This window comes from Anabrus simplex, chromosome 14 (assembly GCF_040414725.1).
Source record: "Anabrus simplex isolate iqAnaSimp1 chromosome 14, ASM4041472v1, whole genome shotgun sequence".
NCBI lineage: Eukaryota > Metazoa > Arthropoda > Insecta > Orthoptera > Tettigoniidae > Anabrus > Anabrus simplex.
This window is the reverse complement of record NC_090278.1, coordinates 101,090,254-101,111,705: the sequence shown is the minus strand read 5'-3', so window position 1 is coordinate 101,111,705 and position 21,452 is coordinate 101,090,254. Positions and strand designations below refer to the sequence as shown.

The following is a 21,452-nucleotide window of genomic DNA, read 5'->3' as shown; positions in this document are numbered from 1 at the left end:
TCCCTGGGATGTTTTATCATTTCACCTGTCCAGTGATTCCCTGGGATGTTTTATCATTTCACCTGTCGAGTGATTCCCTGGGATGTATTATGATTTCACCTGTCCAGTGATTCCCTGGGATGTATTATCATTTCACCTGTCCAGTGATTCCCTGGGATGTTTTATCATTTCACCTGTCGAGTGATTCCCTGGGATGTATTATGATTTCACCAGTCCAGTGATTCCCTGGGATGTATTATCATTTCACCTGTCGAGTGATTCCCTGGGATGTATTATGATTTCACCTGTCCAGTGATTCCCTGGGATGTATTATCATTTCACCTGTCCGGTGATTCCCTGGGATGTTTTATCATTTCATGTCCAGTGTCCGGCTCCATGGCTAAATAGTTAGCGTGCTGGCCTTTGGTCACAGGGGCCCCGGGTTCGATTCCTGGCAGGGTCGGGAATTTTAACCATCACTGGTTAATTTCTCTGGCACAGGGGCTGGGTGTATGCATCTTCTTCATCATCATTAAATCCTCGTCATGACACGCAGGTCGCCTACAGGCGTCAAATCGAAAGACCTGCACCTGGCGAGCTGAACATGTCCTCGGACACTCCCGGCATTAAAAGCCGTACGCCATTTCATTTTCCTGTGCAGCGATTCCCTGGGATTCAGCTCAATTTGAAGAAATTCCAAAATTTCCAACCTCATGCACACCACAAATTCATCCTACAACAAATATTTAAGATTTTCTATTTCTTATTTATTTTGTGCATTACTTGTAACAAAGAGAAAAGGAATAGTAAATTCTTATCACACATTTTTATCGTAGTAGTGGAGTGGAGCTCGTGCTAAACACAGGAATAGGAAGTTTAAACACTGAATGCAACACAGCACGGGTCTTCATCAAAAGTGCTTTTAACTGCACGCACTCCAGCTGTGAATACGATTGCTTTCTTCCATCTATCTGAACCACTTATGTGGCCGACATAGCTAGTACAGTACACTGAATGCTCAAATTTATTTGCTAAACACTGTTTCAATTTCTTACAAATTTGTTCCACTGTTTAGAAAGAAAGTAACCTTTATTTTTGTTAATTTATATTCTTCTTTATCTGTTTACCCTCCAGGGTCGGTTTTTCCCTCAGACTCAGCGAGGGATCCCACCTCTACCGCCTACGGCAGTGTCCTGCAGGTTAATTTATATTAAAATTTAAAATACCAACTTTATATAAGCTGTGTAAAACATTAAATAAAACAGTTTTAAATAATTTTACAACTGTTAATTCCAATGCTCAGTTTAATACGTATTTCAAACCCTGAAGCCCACCATTTAATATGAATTCAAATTGTACTTCAGTATAATATAATGCGGGTGGGACAGTCCAGTAGCTATCAATCGCAATGTTTTCTTTGCTTGTTGAGGCATAAATTTCACCAATTTTACTTAGATAAATTTTGTTCATAGCACAGATGGCTTCCTGACCTCCAGTTGGCGAGATCAATTTCGGCTCAGTCTAGTGGTATTTTATACTAGATCTATTCTGTCATACTACCAAGTAGTCGTTATAATCTGTTTGAAATGAAATACAATGTCCCATCCCATAATTTAGCACACTCAGCCCAACAGTGCAAACTGCTAAAAGAACAAAGATATTGTAGAATAAAGCTCGAAAATAGTCAGCTTTTCTGGGTTTAAGATTAATCTTATACAAAAGGGTAAAAAGCATTGTGCTTTCCCTCAACCTTTTAAGAGTGGGGAAGAAGAGAGAATGGCGAAGGAAGTAACATACAGGGGGAGGGAGATAATATCATAAAGGATTAAACCAGAATTTTAAAAGTAAAGGAAGGCAGAAATTAATAAGTCGCGAATAGGAGTAGGACAGGATTTTAGTGCCAAATTCGAAACAGGCAGCTAGGTTGAATACATCGCCACAATATCTAGTGTAATGATTTCCTTGAGCCACACTGATGGAAGTTCCAAAACATGTTTTAAGACCAATGTGGATTGTCACCGTAACACATACTCTCTTGTCCGATCCCATAATAAAATGTCATAAAGTGAGGGGCAAGGAAAGTGGCAGGCAGAGAGATTCAGAAAGAAAACGAATATAAACTTCTCTCTCTCAACCTCTCACCTCGCCGCTAAGGATAACAGACATGCTAAAGAAGAGAAAGCAGATCTTGATGCAGTCGAGTACCCATCAGAACATGAACTGTCCGATGTCGGGAGAAATCCCCTTTTATATCGAGAGAAAAGAGTTCATGAACGTTTGAGATGGGGGAGCAGCAAGCAGCTGAAAGAAGGCAAAACATTGGGCTATAGTGCAGACCAAAATAATGTAAGTAGTTAAACATTGCACCAGTTACAGCTTCGAGACAACAATTATGATTTAGGCTTCATCAGTTCTTCAGCTGGAGAAGAAACAAAGATGTGAATTTAAATGAAGGCCCAAACATAGCACATTTTGAACATGTAAGTACATCTTGTGTGTACAGTATTCCGTGTGCTAGTAACATTACGTTTAATCTAACATGTCCAAAAGACGGTATTATACAAGATTTGTAATTGTTTCTAATAAACAGATTGTCTTTTTTGAAAAAGTACTTGATATTTCCAATATATGGCTGTGCCAGTATTCTGCAAATCTAATAAGGCTACACGTAGTGTAAAACAAAATGGCAATGATAAGGCATGAACTAATTTCTCCTGAACTACACTTCAGACCTGCATATAAACTCCAAAAGGTTTCTTTCTGGAAGAGATCTCAAACATACGTAATGCCTGTGCTAGCATTATAAAAGAAGTGACTGGAAAGGCAAGTCATCAGCCCCTCCCTCAATACAGGTTAAATATTGTGACAAGTTGTGGGGTAGCACGATAAATTAACACCTTTTTTTTGCTAGTTGCTTTACGTCGCACCGACACAGATAGGTCTTACGGCGACGATGGGACAGGAAAGGGCTAGGAGTGGGAAGGAAGCGGCCGTGGCCTTAATTAAGGTACAGCCCCAGCATTTGCCTGGTGTGAAAATGGGAAACCACGGAAAACCATTTTCAGGGCTGCCGACAGTGGGGTTCGAACCTACTATCTCCCGAATACTGGATACTGGCCGCACTTAAGCAACTGCAGCTATCGAGCTCGGTAAATTAACACTAGACTGGTAGCTTCTATACTAAAATTTATTAACTAATGCTAGTAAATCACTTATACCTCAGTACACACTCAGAATTCCTGACTACACGCTTCTTTTGATCTCTTTCTTCACACAATATTTGTTTACTCTCGACGCTACAACACTTTCTTCTCTCTGTTTCTCCGATCACAGAGTCTAAGAGTAAATGGGCACACCAGATGGTGACTCTCTCAAATTCCAACATGGCAGACACAGTAACCATTACACTACTCAAACCCTATCAAACTCGCAACTACTTGAGCCATACACCTAAAATCAGTTTACATCTGCCACTACTGCTACCAGTGGCAAGATTTACTCCACTACCAGTTTCACAGACATTGGGAACAGTCACAGTTCTTCCTTACAAAACATTGTTACCATTTCTGCAATTTTCTTTCAATACGGAAAATAAGTATTTCACTTGATCTGTAAGCTATTATTTTCATGATGATCTGTATTGAAAGACAATTACAATTTAAGTAGGGGAAAGAGAGGGTCCCATCTATTGAGTACACTTTTTTATTAATAATTAAATGCTTAAAACCTTCTGGTACTAGTTTCATCTTCAACCACGAGGACTAGTCAAAGAAATGAATATATACAATAAACAAGTGTTAAAAATTGTAAAAACTTGAAGAATTGAATTCACAATCTTGATTATGACATACCACCTAGTTGAAAAGTCCTGTCAAAGTTCTGTTGTAGGAATATGAAATGAAGTTTTCACAATCTTGGCTTGTGGTTGAAAACAGTGAGCACAGAATCATACAATTGAAGAGTTTTGCCATAACAACATGATTAAACATCCACTGGGGGCGTCCTGATGTAGTTCATTGGAGCACATAAGATGTGCTGGAGTTGTTTTCAATGTGGATCAAGTTAAGGAAAGGGACTCAATCATTGTATACATTCATGTCCTTGACAAGTGAATTTTACGGTCCTCATGGCTGAAGATGAAACTAGTATCATAATATCACAGCAATAGAACCCGCTTTTGGGTGGTTAGGCCGTGTGCATTATGCAGAGTTTCGTCCAGACGTGCCATTTGGACTCATCAGCTGGAATGGCACGCCCCTCCAGGACTCTGCTTAGCAGGCAGACCAAACTGTGTGGCCCCGCCGAGTTAGCAAATCAAGTTTGCTAACCTGCTAAAGGAGAAATCATTTCTCCGTTCAAAAAATGCTCCCCCATTGGAGATACAATGTCATTGACATTCGTCGTAACATTCTTTTTACATGTAACCACAAAGCGTGCAAGCAGGGCAGGACAGCAACAGATACATTGTTATTATTGCAATGATACAGCCAGGCTATGGCTACACAAGCTATCTACCACTTTTCCTTATATTGTAGCCAAAGGCTTCCCTTGTGTCCCTCTCTTGCCAAGTTGTTACATGGTTTTTCTGTCTTGAATTTTTATGAGGTTTATAGCTACTTCCCTTAGATCTTTAAGCCAACGGGGATGAGAGCAAGTATCTATCTGGATTCATTCTCCTCTTTCAGAATGTGACGGTACTCTTCTCTATTCTCTACTAGAACTCGGACACTTTCATGGATCCTAACTCGCTTCCCTCAGTTTTGCTCGTGAGGTCAGACCATATCAATCCTCCTTGCTCTTTTTCCTAGCAATAATTTTTCATTGCCAATGGGAGTAAGGATTTCACCCATGTACTTAAATTTTTCTGTCCTCCGGATACTTCCGTACACCATTTCAATCTTGCGTATAGGATGTATAAGTGGTGGTGAATTTTGTTTGAAGAAGTACAACTAGGTAACCTTCTCTGAACATTACATAACCTTGCCTAATCCACTCATATACTATGTGATCAAAAGTATCTGGACAACCCCAAAAACATTTTAGGTGCATTGTGCTGCCAGGTACTCCATAGCAGCAAACTCAGTAGTCATTAGAGAGAAGAATGGGGTGCTCCGTGGAACTCACGGACTTCGAATGAGGTCAGGTGATTGGGTGTCACTTGAGTCAGAAGTCTGTATGCGAGATTTCCACACTCCTAAACATCCCTAGGTCTACTGTTTCTGATGTGACAGTGAAGTGGAAACGTGAAGGGACACGTACATCACAACAGCGTACAGGCTGACCTCGTCTGTTGACTGACAGAGACCGCCGACGGTTGACGAGTGCCGTCAAGTGTAATAGGCAGGCATCTATCCAGACCATCAAACAGGAATTCCAAACTGAATCAGGATCCACTCCAAGTACTATGACAGTTCGGCAGGAGGTGAGAAAACTTCGATTTCATGGTCGAGCAGCTGCCCATAAGCCACACATCACGCAGGTCAATGCCAAATGATGCCTCGCTTGGTGTAAGGAGCGTAAACATTGGACGACTGAACAGTGGAAAAACGTGTGGAGTGACGAATCACGGTACACAATGTGGTGATCTGATGGCAGGGTGTGCAATCCCAACAGTAAAATTCGGAGGCGGTGGTGTTATGGTATGGTCGTGCTTTTCATGGAGGAACTTGCGCCCTTGTTGTTTTGTGTGGCACTATCACAGCACAGGCCTACATTGATGTTTAAAGCACCTTATTGCTTCCCACTGTTGAAGAGCACTTCGGGGATTGCATTGCATCTCTCAACACGAACGAGCACCTGTTCATAATGCACAGCCTGTGGCGGAGTGGTTACACGACAATATAAGCATACATATCTTTATTTTTATTATTCTAAGTCATTTATGTATTAGTATTTCATAGAGAGTTATTGTAAGTGATTTTACATCATTTACAAACATTACATCTTCGTGAAGTAATCCATTGTTACTCATGTTTAACAGACAACTGAAATGCTACGGTATTTCTGTCTCACTAATTAGCGCCTGTACTGTCTTTGCGACAATCTGAGTTATGAATAGAATGATGCAAGAAGGGAAGAAAATCCCCAGGTAACTTGTGGGTCAACAGTCTCTGGCAGCATTTCTGGGCAATTAGAATTCTCGGAATAGGTCTACACACCACTAGGTAGAACTGCATTCCGATGTAAACTCTCTCCCCTTCCACTCGAAATAGTGCAAACATTCAAAAGGGATTTCCTTATGTCTGAAGAATGGTTTTAAAAGAAAGGATGACATGTGGTCCGGCATAATAAATTGTCCAGAGTTTGAGGTGTCCGCTTAAATGAGGCCAATTGAACACTTGTCTTATGAAAAATGAAATCGGTTCCGAGGAAAATTGTCCTTATAGGGAGGTGTCCGCTGAATAAGGGTGTCGGTTAGGGCAGGTTCGACTGTAGTAGGACTGTTGACAGGACACTGCCATCTGAAAAAACACCTACACAGAATTGGAGTAATAAGAGACAACATATGTAGGAAATGCAATGAAGCAGAGGAATCAGCTGAATACATACTTTTTGAATGTGAGGCACGCAGGGTAGAATCAGACTCTCCTCTCTAGGACTACCAGGTGAAGAGAGAGAAAAAATCAGAGAAGACCCAATAAGAACAACCTGCAGCTTTGTGAAGGGTGCAGGTATATCTAGGTGGGAATGAAGGAAAAACATGGTAGCAAAAGATCTGAGAGGTCGATGCTAATTAGTAACTAATATTCAGAGGCCCAATGAAGAAAAGAAGAAGAAGACCAAACTACAGAAGGTTGCCTTTTAGTAGGAGTTTGAATGTAGAGAATAATTTTTTATTGTCAGAGGGGCAAAAGTTGCAAACTTATTAATGGTGCGTGTTATGTTCATGTCTAGAAAATTTAGACTTTTTAACGTCCTCTTTTGAAAACTTTACATTGTTATCCAAACTATTAAGGAAATCTAAGATTTTTTCACTATTGTTGTGTTGTTTGTCTAGTATGCAAATGGTATCATCAACATACCAGAGCCATATGCATTTCAATAAGAACCAGAACTTGAATGATGTGATAGAACTAAAAATTCCGTTACACGAACAGATTCCGGAATTACTACAAACATTTAATTTAAAGGATAAAGATTTTTTAAAAGTATTCTACATCCATAAACGCTCCCACTACACCAGCGAATGCAATTCCCGCCCTCTTCATTTTGTGTTAATTCCCCTCCGCACACAACTAGCGATCCCAAAGCCCCACCCACCCCCTCATTCCCCCGTTGGAATATTCACACTGCTATAACACGAGAAGCAGAAGCGTAGCGACTGTCACACTTTCTGGTGCGGTTAACGGAGAGTATCCTCCTATTCAATACATCATATATTCCGTCATTAGACGGAGCAAACAAATTCAAACATGTTTCGGCTCACTTGAGCCATCTTCAGTGAAAAAATTAGGGGGGTTGGAATAATTTACATAATATAAGTTGAAAAAATGCTAAAAAAACATAATGAAAGAGCAAATGAAAAAACACAAACAAAAGAGAGCCTAGACGGAAACAAAATTAGCACAAATATACAATATTTACATCAATATGCAGAGCAAAAAACAAATTATTGCGACAAAATTCAGTGAAACAGGTGTTAATCTAAAATAATAATTGATACTAAAAACTGCGTTAACCTAAGAAACAAGGGAATGAGAAAACAAATGATGCAGATGGAAATGAATAATAGTAGCACATGGTGAGGTTGTGGACCTCATAGTTTACAAATTACTGTCAAAACAGTTTGAAATTGCTGTCAAAATCATCCTAGTGGAAACCCATCACATCAAATTGGTCAGGAGGAGAGCGGGAGCAAACATTTTTGAGAGAAACCAAGCCTGATATAACCTGCAGGCGAAAAGCCTGTGACAAGGAGAAAAAAACACCATGAAATATAAGGATTTAGAAATAGCAGCATTCTCAATATCTTCTCAATCTAGCGGTCCCTTTCTTCATTATTGTTTCATAAAGTTGGCTGGTGTTTTGCCTTATTATAGAGGGGTCGGAAAGGCCGCGTATTAAAATTGAGAAGCTGTGTTAGGTAGAAGACAGATGCATAGTAAATTGTAGTAAACTAGTGGAAACCGTCAATGAAGTTCTAATCTGTAATGGAAAAAAATGAGGTATGAGAAACATGGGTTGATAAGTAAAAAGTGTGGAATGGTTGTGAAAAAAGCTTAAACTTACGGTGTGCAGTAGGTGGTTGTCCTCTCTAATGGCCTGGCTTTCTCAAAGTAACGGTCTCGTTCGCGTGATCGAGTCTATTGTTGGTTCGGCTGTGTTTGCTAGGATGGAAGGAGCGGAGGGGGAAGGGGAGGTGTAGGGCTGGTTTGAGGAAGGGAGGGGTGCTGAGTTGGAGAGATGGAGGTGGGGTTTGTTTGGCAAATATAAGGAATGAATGTTTCAAGAGGATGTTAGTTTACTCGCTGACTTCTAAAGCTCGAATGGCGTGGCCTTCTCAGAGTGATGGTCTCGATCGCGTGATCGAGTCTATTGTTGGTTTGGCTGTGTTTGCTAGGCTGGAAGGAGCGGAGGGGGAGGGTTGGTGTGAGGAGGGGGGAGTGGTGGTGAGTCGGGGAGATGGAGGTGACGTTTGTTTGTGTTATGGAAATTCTGACAAATGTATGGAATGAATGTTTCAAGTAGAATGTTCTTTTTCTCGCTGACTTCATTTAAATTGTGAGTGGGGTTCATAAACTGATCTAAATCGATATGGATGCTCTCGAGAACGTTGAGCAAGGTGCCTTTTTGCTCATAATGCAAGATCTTCAGGTCTTTATCTATTGAAGCGTATTCGTGGCTGGATGCTTTATGGTGTTTGCTCATAGCTGAAAAACGATTTATATTTGAGAGCGTTGCGATGTTCGGCGTATCTTATGACAAAATTGCGGCCTGTTTGACCTATGTAGCTGGAATTACAGGATTGGCACTTTAATTTGTAAACTCCAGAGTTCAAATATTTGTTGTTGATGTTGCTATTGTTATTGTTGACAGTGTGTGGATTGAAAATGAGTTTGGAGTTGGTGTGGGAGGTTCTGTAAGCTATTTTGATGTTGTGTTTCTTGAAAATATTAGAAATTTGGTAAATGCTACTATTATTGAAAGTGAATGTGGAAAATGTTTTTTTAGGAGCGGAATCTTTTACTAGGGTAGTCTTGGGTCTGCTTTTGTATCTATTGATGATTCTGCTGATGAAGGTTCTATTGAAACCATTGTGTTCTGCAATGTTGTAGATGGTATTAATTTCTTTTTTGTAATTCTTGCGAGATAAAGGGATAGTTCATGCTCTGAGGACCATGCTATTGTAAGCTGCTTTTTTATGTATGTCTGGGTGCACAGAGGTCTGATGGATGGTATTGATGGTGTGGGTGGGTTTCCTGTATATATTGAAGGATAAAGTGTTGTTGAAGTCCAGGTAATTAAGGGCTTTATTGTTTTCTGACTCTATGGTGAATTTTATATGTGGTTCAATAGAGTTGAGAAATCCAAGTACTGTGTTGCTGTTAGTAATGTGGGAGTCTAAAATAACAAAGGTGTCGTCTACAAAGCATGTCCAGTGTTGAATGCCATTGATCTTGCCAATGATGTGAGAATGTTCTAAATGATCAATGTAGATGTCTGCAAGGATTCCTGAAGCTGGTGACCCCATGGGAAGACCTATCTGTTGGTAAATGACATTATTGAAAGTGAAGAAATTGTTGTTCAAAGTAAATCCCAGAATTCAAATAAATTCATCTATTTCGCCTTTACTTAAATTGCTGAATTTGGAGAGATTGTTCTTGATCAACTGTACGGTGCTGTTAACGGGAACATTAGCGTACATGTTAGTAATATCAAAAGAATGAAGAGTGTGGTGTTTGGATAAATTAAAGTGTTTGATCTTATTGCAGAATTCTAAGGAGTTCTTTACTGATGTGTTGGCTTGAAAACGATAGTGTGACTTGAGGAATTTGTGAATGAATCGAGATACTTCATAGGTCGGAGTGTTTCTGAAATTGATAATGGGTCTTATGGGGACGTCTGCTTTATGGATCTTGGGTAGCGCTTTGGCTGTGAGAAGTTTCGGATTCATGATAATCATTTTGTATTTTTCAAGGTCATTAAACAGAAATGAAATGTTCTTGATGATGGTTTTTAGGTCTCTTTGTATTTTATTAGTTGGATCTTTTTTAGAGGTTATGAAGTTGTCTGCAAAAAACGTGTGTGCTTTATCTTGCTAATATCTTGTAATGGAAATGCCATCCAGGCAAAGAAGAAAGCTAACCTTTAGTGCAATCTCAAAATAAAGGTCGCCAAATTATGGCTAGACTTACGTTTTTTGAAAAAATGCTTGATTAATGACGTAACCCCAAATTTTCTAAAATTTACCAAGAAATCTCATAGAAATATAGCAAAAACTCACGCGACTCAGCTTAAAACCGATAAAATCTGGATTAAAGAGGAAATCAAATTTCTCCCTAAAAAGAAATCTCTCCTGAACCACAAACTATATGAAACTCATTTAGAAGTTTCCACTCTCCTTTGCCCCCTCGAATGGACGTCCTTTCAATTACACGTCTCCAACAAACTTAACCTCACTTTGTTAAAGAAACAAACCACACTTGACAAGAAATGGAATGCTCTTTCAAAAACAAAAACAACTCATAACACAAGGCCTAATGATTTACACCAACCTGTAGTAAACTTTAGTAAAATCATTCTTCATGCCGATGATCTAGATGTGCTGAGCAAGGGACCTAAACATAATTGGGGTAATCCTTCTAACCGTGATAATTTAATTTCCACCATAGCTGAATCTGAATTGGCCATTAATAAATTACCAATAAATATACAAGAAGAGGTCCGATATGAAGTCAAACACAAGCTATTGTCCATCCTTAATCAACAACAAACCATTAAACCCAACACAGTGCACATAGCTAAAGTAAACAAACTAAAGAAAAAAGTGAAACAAAACGACTTAATTATAACAAAAGCCGACAAAGGAAATGCTACCGTAATCATGGACAAAAGTGACTATGTTAATAAAGCACATACGTTTTTTGCAGACAACAACTCCATAACCTCTAAAAAAGATCCAACTAATAAAATACAAAGAGACCTAAAAACCATCATCAAGAACATTTCATTTCTGTTTAATGACCCTGAAAAATACAAAATGATTATCATGAATCCGAAACTTCTCACAGCCAAAGCGCTACCCAAGATCCATAAAGCAGACGTCCCCATAAGACCCATTATCAATTTCAGAAACACTCCGACCTATGAAGTATCTCGATTCATTCACAAAATCCACAAGTCACACTATCGTTTTCAAGCCAACACATCAGTAAAGAACTCCTTAGAATTCTGCAATAAGATCAAACACTTTAATTTATCCAAACACCACACTCTTCATTCTTTTGATATTACTAACATGTACGCTAATGTTCCCGTTAACAGCACCGTACAATTGATCAAGAACAATCTCTCCAAATTCAGCAATTTAAGTATAGGCGAAATAGATGAATTTATTTGAATTCTGGGATTTACTTTGAACAACAATTTCTTCACTTTCAATAATGTCATTTACCAACAGATAGGTCTTCCCATGGGGTCACCAGCTTCAGGAATCCTTGCAGACATCTACATTGATCATTTAGAACATTCTCACATCATTGGCAAGATCAATGGCATTCAACACTGGACATGCTTTGTAGACGACACCTTTGTTATTTTAGACTCCCACGTTACCAACAGCAACACAGTACTTGGATTTCTCAACTCTATTGAACCACATATAAAATTCACCATAGAGTCAGAAAACAATAAAGCCCTTAATTACCTGGACTTCAACAACACTTTATCCTTCAATATATACAGGAAACCCACCCACACCATCAATACCATCCATCAGACCTCTGTGCACCCAGACATACATAAAAAAGCAGCTTACAATAGCATGGTCCTCAGAGCATTAACTATCCCTTTATCTCGCAAGAATTACAAAAAAGAAATTAATACCATCTACAACATTGCAGAACACAATGGTTTCAATAGAACCTTCATCAGCAGAATCATCAATAGATACAAAAGCAGACCCAAGACTACCCTAGTAAAAGATTCCGCTCCTAAAGAAAAATTTTCCACATTCACTTTCAATAATAGTAGCATTTACCAAATTTCTAATATTTTCAAGAAACACAACATCAAAATAGCTTACAGAACCTCCCACACCAACTCCAAACTCATTTTCAATCCACACACTGTCAACAATAACAATAGCAACATCAACAACAAATATTTGAACTCTGGAGTTTACAAATTAAAGTGCCAATCCTGTAATTCCAGCTACATAGGTCAAACAGGCCGCAATTTTGTCATAAGATACGCCGAACATCGCAACGCTCTCAAATATAAATCGTTTTTCAGCTATGAGCAAACACCATAAAGCATCCAGCCACGAATACGCTTCAATAGATAAAGACCTGAAGATCTTGCATTATGAGCAAAAAGGCACCTTGCTCAACGTTCTCGAGAGCATCCATATCGATTTAGATCAGTTTATGAACCCCACTCACAATTTAAATGAAGTCAGCGAGAAAAAGAACATTCTACTTGAAACATTCATTCCATACATTTGTCAGAATTTCCATAACACAAACAAACGTCACCTCCATCTCCCCGACTCACCACCACTCCCCCCTCCTCACACCAACCCTCCCCCTCCGCTCCTTCCAGCCTAGCAAACACAGCCAAACCAACAATAGACTCGATCACGCGATCGAGACCATCACTCTGAGAAGGCCACGCCATTCGAGCTTTAGAAGTCAGCGAGTAAACTAACATCCTCTTGAAACATTCATTCCTTATATTTGCCAAACAAACCCCACCTCCATCTCTCCAACTCAGCACCCCTCCCTTCCTCAAACCAGCCCTACACCTCCCCTTCCCCCTCCGCTCCTTCCATCCTAGCAAACACAGCCGAACCAACAATAGACTCGATCACGCGAACGAGACCGTTACTTTGAGAAAGCCAGGCCATTAGAGAGGACAACCACCTACTGCACACCGTAAGTTTAAGCTTTCTTCACAACCATTCCACACTTTTTACTTATCAACCCATGTTTCTCATACCTCATTTTTTTCCATTACAGATTAGAACTTCATTGACGGTTTCCACTAGTTTACTACAATTTACTATGCATCTGTCTTCTACCTAACACAGCTTCTCAATTTTAATACGCGGCCTTTCCGACCCCTCTATAATAAGGCAAAACACCAGCCAACTTTATGAAACAATAATGAAGAAAGGGACCGCTAGATTGAGAAGATATTGAGAATGCTGCTATTTCTAAATCCTTAAATTTCATGGTGTTTTTTCTCCTTGTCACAGGCTTTTCGCCTGCAGGTTATATCAGGCTTGGTTTCTCTCAAAAATGTTTGCTCCCGCTCTCCTCCTGACCAATTTGATGTGATGGGTTTCCACTAGGATGATTTTGACAGCAATTTCAAACTGTTTTGACAGTAATTTGTAAACTATGAGGTCCACAACCTCACCATGTGCTACTATTATTCATTTCCATCTGCATCATTTGTTTTCTCATTCCCTTGTTTCTTAGGTTAACGCAGTTTTTAGTATCAATTATTATTTTAGATTAACACCTGTTTCACTGAATTTTGTCGCAATAATTTGTTTTTTGCTCTGCATATTGATGTAAATATTGTATATTTGTGCTAATTTTGTTTCCGTCTAGGCTCTCTTTTGTTTGTGTTTTTTCATTTGCTCTTTCATTATGTTTTTTAGCATTTTTTCAACTTATATTATGTAAATTATTCCAACCCCCCTAATTTTTTCACTGAAGATGGCTCAAGTGAGCCGAAACATGTTTGAATTTGTTTGCTCCGTCTAATGACGGAATATATGATGTATTGAATAGGAGGATACTCTCATTTTTCGCCATTGTAAACTACAGGCCAATGTCATCAATTATATTCATTTCTTGGAGGTCGGCCTTACTTTCTTCTAGCCTCCTTTCAGTTGATTACTTAAATAATCTATTGGTGAGTCTGTTGCTGTTCATTCTATAGAAAGGCCATTCAGGTGTGTACGGAATAGTGTACCTGCTAATTAATGAGGAGAGGTCTGTTGGTCTCCTCTTAATCCACATTCCATTTTCTCTCGTGGGCCATAAATTTTCTGGAGAATTTTCCTTTCTTGCTTTTCATTTTCTATAATTTTAGAGTTACCCCCAAGAGGTATGGTTTCTGATGCATCTAAAGTTTCTGGCAAAACAACTCTCTTATACACCATCGTTGATACAAAAATCCGGGAATGTGGAATTACGTGCCATTGTCTGAAATCATGGTCTTAGGTAAGCGTTCCCTGGTAAGTTGCTTTTTGCAGCTGCAGTAGAGGACGGCATCTCAACACCAAATGAGAAATTCAACATCGCATACATTACAATGATCCACACCAAATTCAAAAACGGGCCAGCGAAGTTGACCTGTACTCTTTCCCAAGGACTTTCTGCTGGCTACCAAAGTGAGAGATCTGTGCGTGTGGCATTCTGATGAAATGGTAAGGATTCACAATGTTTGATAGTGTTTTCGATGTCGTTGTCAATACCAGGCCAGTAACACTGTTTACATGTGAGCTGCTTTGTTCTGACAATACCCCAATATCATTCATGAAGTAATTAGTTTCCGACATGTTCCTTAAACACCAAAGGTATGGAACGTGTCTTAAAAAATCTTGGGGTAGCTCTTTATTTTAACTGAATATGAGCTTGAAATCCCGCTGTAGGACCTAAAACTGTTTGAAATACAGTACATCGGCTGTGTGATGACACTACCTGGTATTAATTGTGAGACTACACTGACTCCATATAGGTTGAAAAAGTCCATCCCAAAATGTTAGATGTAGTATATATGAGACCTGTAGGTCAACCGGATCATGGAAAGGCTGATGTGGCTAGGAAATGTTAAGTGGATGCACGTGACTTGAACACCAAGGAAGTATATTGAAAAGATCGTTCCGGGATGAAGACCAATTGGACGCCCTAGAAAAAGGTGTTTAGACCAGATAAGAGGAGAGAGGAGAAACATGGGATGCCCTAGAGCAGGGCCTCTCAGCGTGCGTGCACCAGTGCATTGCGCTGTGCACGGTGCAAAAGACGACTTTCCTTGGTCGACCAGAGTGCAGACCCCCACTCCTCGATTTGGAGCAATAGCGCTGTCTCTCTCTTTCCCCACGCCTGCCTCTGTCTTCCTCACTTGCTCCGTATCCGAGCCGAGCTTAGCCGAGTAGCCCAGAAGCGTTGGTCTAAGCCGAGGGGGATCACAGGAACTCCGCGCCTCAGTTTTGGGCGTTTTAGAGACCCTGCCCTAGAGAGAAGAGAAGAGAAGCGTACCTAGCAGGCTTGCTGGAAGGACGATGTCTGCACTGTGAATTTTCTCTTAATATCGATCTTCTTTTTGTCAAATGTGACGACACGTGGGAGCATAAAGCTTGTGGTGTGGCGAGAAGAGATCCTGTGCCTACCAGCTGTTGTTATTGGTGTGTTTCGTGGGAAGTACTAGCTTGACTTGGTCTACTTGCCACTTTGTTACATTGATCACGTGTGGCTTTGAAAAATCTACACTCACGTCTATCATGGTACGATGGAAGCTTGTCCGCGACCTTGCGTCGATGACTAGTCTTCTTCAAATCAAATCAAATTAAAATCTCTTTATTTGCAAACGAGGTGTCTACCTCAGTGGCAAACGGTACACTAAAATACATTATTGTCAAGTACTAATTATTAAATTAACAAGAGAAGAAAATTTTCCTATAATACAATATTATACAATTTACGCTAACAATGTTTTCTATTAAACACACAGCTCATCCTTAATAAATTTATATTGTTTGCAAAATTCTACTTATAATATCTCCTGTACTACTTACAAATATAGTCAACTGATATACAGTATGTGGAATTACTTCAAATGATACTGTACAACTGGTATAAGATTAAAATTTACATTGCATTTATTTATTTACATATTTTTTTTTTTAACCTGTTCTGGAACCTAAGTAACATAACGACCTGCTGCGTCTTAACCAGAGCCCCTTTTGCCACCACTTTTCAGAGTTCCTGAAGGGCCTTCACAGCTACCGTAGCGGTCTCAGGGCCCTCGAAGTCCCCACTGTACTTCACCCCTACAGGCAGTCCCCTACTTTGGCTGTCCAAAGTCTTAGACCAGGGGATGGAATTAACTTATTCACACACATTTTTTTATTTACAATAACCTGCGCTGGTCGAATGTCCTCTAACACTTCATTTATTTTCTCTGTTGCTGTTTATTCTCTTCTTGAATATCTGTACAGATTTTACTAGGCTATCACTCTTGTGTTTTCGTCACTGACTGGTAAGTTGAGGTAGTTGCTGAATTTCGTCTAATTGATGCTCACCGTGTCTCAATGCATCGAGGCGATCCTTTTCTTCTCATCGTGTCTCTATGAGTGAGTTGGCGCATGACATGCCATAACCTTCCTTTTTGCATATGAATTTACAGGATAATTCAGTGATCCAATAAGCGCTTTCATTCTGCACTGGAAAAATGTCTATAGTGTTGCTATAATATGTGTGTGCAGGTCTTTAATGAAATGGGCTATTAACTCTGCAAACGGTACTGCATGTCTCATTCCCTACGGAACTGAGAAAGAGTACCGCTGTCCAACTCCTCGAGCGACCCCGTGACAAATGAAATGTTGCTGGAACCTATGGGAATAGCTTGATCAATTTTCTTTATGTGGGTCAAAAGTGGAAAATGTCAGGGCTCAAATGACTTGCTGTGATGTTGCCATTGTTGTTGGTGTTCTATTTACTGTTAAGTGAATTGTTGCTGTCAGTGTTGTAGTAGCTAAAGGATCGTTCCTCACTGGTCCATATTCCCTAAGTCAATTTCGTATCTTCCAAGTCAATAGTTTCAGTGAGTGTATTACGTATTTTCCTCATCACCAGTTTTGTGTTGTGTCCAAATGAAAGAAGAGTTAGACAGTACAACATGTCTAAATCATTAATAATAGAAAGAACCCAAAATTATAAGTCTGTTGTACAAAATGGAATCTAACAAAAGTTTCTGGTCTTGAATGCCTGAACAAATTTCAGTGCACTGACTGGATCTGTAGTCCATACATATACACAAATGTAACTGTTGGTGTGAAGTTTGTAGCATTGTACTTGATTCAATTCACAAAGCATTGAGCTGTAAGTACATACTAGTTCACTGCTGAGTTTGGTGAGTTCCACTAATGGTTTTAAGTGTGATGGAGGACACCTAGCATCCTAATACTACATTCTGTTTCTCCTTTGCACTTAATACACACAGCCTAGGCTGTCACATAGACTGACAAGTTGCTCGCTCGCTGGGAGTGTTCTCATAAGTCTTGCACGGCGCGCAAGAGTTCAAACCAGGCACCACACCACCTTCCATTATAATTTTCTTCTGTGTATAGTCTAAGCCACTACCAAGTTCAATTTCAAATTGGACCTCTTATTGCACGCAAACAGAGAGTACAGGTGAACATTCTGCTCAGAAGAGCTAAACACTGTAGACTTCATCGTTATAGGGCTTGTAATTTAACAAGCTTATTATAGTGATCTGTCAAGTGTGATTTCCATAATGCCACAATGCTCTGTTAGCAGATTCTTAACAGTGGTTCATGAAGCTGTACCTATCATGAAAATAGGACTTCACAGCGAGATTTCTGTCCTTGCATTTGTCCACTTCGAAAACATGGCACTATTTTTCGGTGGCAGAAGAAATGTCTTACCTCGGTATTGCCCTAGTAACCCATCCTACAACCTGTGAATGAATTTACAGAGATAGACTTTGCAATGTCACCTGAACACGCCCAGATCCAGGAACATTATAAAAATAAACAGAACTTCCACACACAACAAGAGGTACTCCAATACCAGCTAGCGACTGTCGCGCCACAGGTTTGACCCGACACCTCGGCGACTACGACAGACAACGGCAACGATACGGCCACTCTTTCCAGCCAGGGAATAAAGTAGGTGTAAACAAAGCCACATGACTTTGCTTGCCCGCCTTATAAATAGTCCACTGCTAAATTTATAAACATGACTGTAACGAGCTGTTTATGAAAGTTTGAATGCAAAAGTGTTTTACCAATTCAAATTAATAATATTTTCCTAACTTTCTGGTTAATATCTGCTCGCAATGGCTAAGCACAGGAGAGAAACGTATCCTGACCGTGTCTGTTTCAAGTATACGGTGCACAACACCGGTTGTGAGACCGCAAATCTACATATTTAAAACACTAGGCTGATTTTGAGAGAATGCCTGAACCGATGGACATTCTGATGAAAGCTCTTGGCCTGCAGATTTTAAATCATTGAAGAAAAATGTAGCATTCTGATTGGCTAATACACTTGAGCCCGCCTGAACCGTGCGAGCGCTGATAGGGGTGGTGGAAGGGGAGTAGGCGCGCATGAGCAGTCAGTATCTCGCTGGTCAGCTGGTACTTTGCAGACAGGGATAAGTGCTGTTTGCTGCCCAGCTGTTGAACATTTAACATTTTTCTGAACTGAAATTAGAATTTGGTGTCTGGTTTAAAATTAAATTCCAAAGCAGCTGGCGATATTTGATTAGCACGACTCAATATGGGACAAAGCCCCAATGGCAGATAGTCATTCATTAATGTGTATGAATTGTCTTCCAAAATATATCATACAGCTGCAGTGGCTTAAGTGCGGGCAGTATCCAGTATTCGGGAGATAGTAGGTTCGAACCCCACTGTCGGCAGCCCTGAAAATGGTTTTCCGTGGTTTCCCATTTTCACACCAGGCAAATGCTGGGGTTGTATCGTCGCCATAAGACCTATCTGTGTCGGTGCGACGTAAAGCAAGTAGCAAGAAAAATATATATATATATATATATCATAGATAACGACATTCCATTCCTTCTGGTGGGAAAATTAATGTTCTTGGGAGAGATTTCATAAACAAACAATTATTTATTTATAGTTTTTTTTTATTTGCTAGCTGCTTTACGTCGCACCGACACAGATAGGTCTTATGGCGACGATGGGACAGGGAAGGGCTAGGAGTGGGAAGGAAGCAGCCGTGACCTTAATGAAGGTACAGCCCCAGCATTTGCCTGGTGTAAAAATGGGAAACCACGGAAAACCATTTTCAGGGCTGTCGACAGTGGGGTTCGAACCTGCTATCTCCCGAATACTGGATACTGGACGCACTTAAGCGACTGCAGCTATCGAGTTCGGTTTTATTTATAAAACCGATGTGATGTAACAGCCCCGAAGTGAATAGAGGATGGTTGCCTAGTTGTACTTCCTCTTAAAACAATAATCACCACCACCACCCCGAAGTGACCGCTGCTCAGCCGTCAGCACAATGAGAAAATATGCCATTTAACTTATGTACAAATATGCAGGCAAAACCACAAAAGAAATGGAATCACTGGTTTGTTTTGCAAGACATAGGTAATGTCGCCTGATGACAGATCAAATGTTATTGATGCAACAGCCAGAATTTTAGCACAACTGAAATTTATAGCAAAACGTTCACTTCTGCAAAACATATCAATTTATGGAAAGTTGCCATTCTTAATTAATTTCAAAGTCATTGGGCTTATACTTGGTACACTAGCGTCAACAGATAAACGCTGCCTACTTCAACTTTCTACATAATTCTTGAATTCTTTGGAATTAATGGTTTGCCTCCACATATTTTTATTCTAAAAATAGTTACGCTCCTTAAAAATCGGAACGTTTTGCAACAGCTCCTCAACAGAACCAGATTAAGGCCTAGTTCTGAGAAGTACATCCTGAAACTGTTTAGATTTGGAAAAAATAAGTGAAAATAAAGCTGCACAGAGAGCTCCAATCCCTTGAATTGACTTAACAACATCCGATAAAACACTTCCGTTCTCTTTCAAGAGGCATCAAATTCCAATTCACTTGGCATTTTAATTCACGATCAATAAACATCAAGAGGCATGAAGGTATCTGTTTATGTCAGCCAGTTTTCAGCAATGGCCAATGTCAAAAAAGCTGCAATAGAGCCAAAAGGTACAAAACTTGCGGTACAAGGACTGCACCAAGCGTGTCGGCAGCCCACAAGATCTTTTCACGCCAGGCAAATGCTGGGGGCCACAGTCACTTCCTATGCCATTGTCACTGAAGTCTTATCTGTGTCCATGCTACGTAAAGAAAATTGTAAAAAATAAAGTACAAAGAATGTTGTATATGTCTTGATGGGTTTCAGCTAGTTTGTAATTAATTGTGGTGATCTTAGAATCTTCTGATATCGGACCTGTTGGAAGTCACGTAAGCAGGCCTACTTTTAATTTCCGTGGCCTACCTTACTCTTTCGTTGGAAGGAGTTTAACATAGCAGGTTTGTGGCAAAGTAAGCCACTGTGGTCTTATCGTCTGGTGAACGACACACAGGGAACTCACTAATACTAATACAGCACTCTTGGCACAGTCATAGGGCAGTCCACTGAGGAAAGCAACCAGATAGCCTTTGATTGTGCTATTTGACGATCCAACCAGCCTCTGGGCTGATGACCTGACAGACAGATTTCAAAGTCAAGTCCTATGCTGTATCTCCCAGATTAAGTTTGCAAATTGCCCAAGAAATCACCCACACAAATGACTCTGAGAAGTGGAAAATCAAGAGGAACTGAAGTCTTCTCTGACTGAGGGTATTTAGGGAAGTCACCAGCAAGACCCCAATTAGAGTAAGTTCTGAGAACTGGAAAAGATCCAAAGGAAAGCAGCATGACATATACCTTGTAATCATTATTGACTTTCCCACACGGCCTGCACCTGCCGCTGTCCATCTCGTACCTCTTCTTGGCATCGCTGTCGATACTTCGTTCTAGCTTTTTCCTCAGGGACTGAAACAGACAGGGATCATGGTTACACGTAAACGTCTTGCTCTATGCTCCTGTGGTGCGTAATCACAACACTTACCTCAAGCGTCTCGGTATCCTTGGCCTTGGCCGCGGTGGCCCTCTGGCGCTCTGCCTCCAACGTGCACTGCAGACGTTTGACATTGCTCTTCTCCTTCTGGAGATCCTCCTCGATCCTACGCACCTTAGCTCGTTCCTGCTCCAGCAGCGTTCTGACACAAGCCAAACAATACTACAACTTAGAAATTCATCCACAAAACTGACTGTTGTTGTAAAAATGTAGTTACAAGCCCTTTCTAACATTAATTCAACGATGAAGACTTTAAACCCTTACCACTCAGGAGTCGCGACACTATCCCCTCTTCTGCTCGCATTTAATTATCCCTGGGATAACACGGAAATGACAATCTAGGAAACTCTGTGATTTAAGATGTAGAACAATTTTATAAAACTACATCAGACCCACTTAGATGCAGAAAGCATCACAAGCTACCTCTACTG

General features: G+C 40.2%; 1 protein-coding gene across 1 annotated transcript in view; it reads right to left on the bottom strand.

Moving 5' to 3' along the window:
• LOC136885639 (trichohyalin) overlaps positions 1-21,452 on the bottom strand; it is a 193,928-nt gene that overhangs the window by 2,769 nt on the left and 169,707 nt on the right. The window contains exons 13-14 of the mRNA XM_068230311.1: positions 21,013-21,163; positions 20,829-20,936 (exon numbers count right to left, since the gene is read on the bottom strand). Of these exons, the coding sequence (XP_068086412.1) occupies positions 20,829-20,936; positions 21,013-21,163 (259 nt within the window). The remainder of the gene's footprint in view (positions 1-20,828; positions 20,937-21,012; positions 21,164-21,452) is intronic.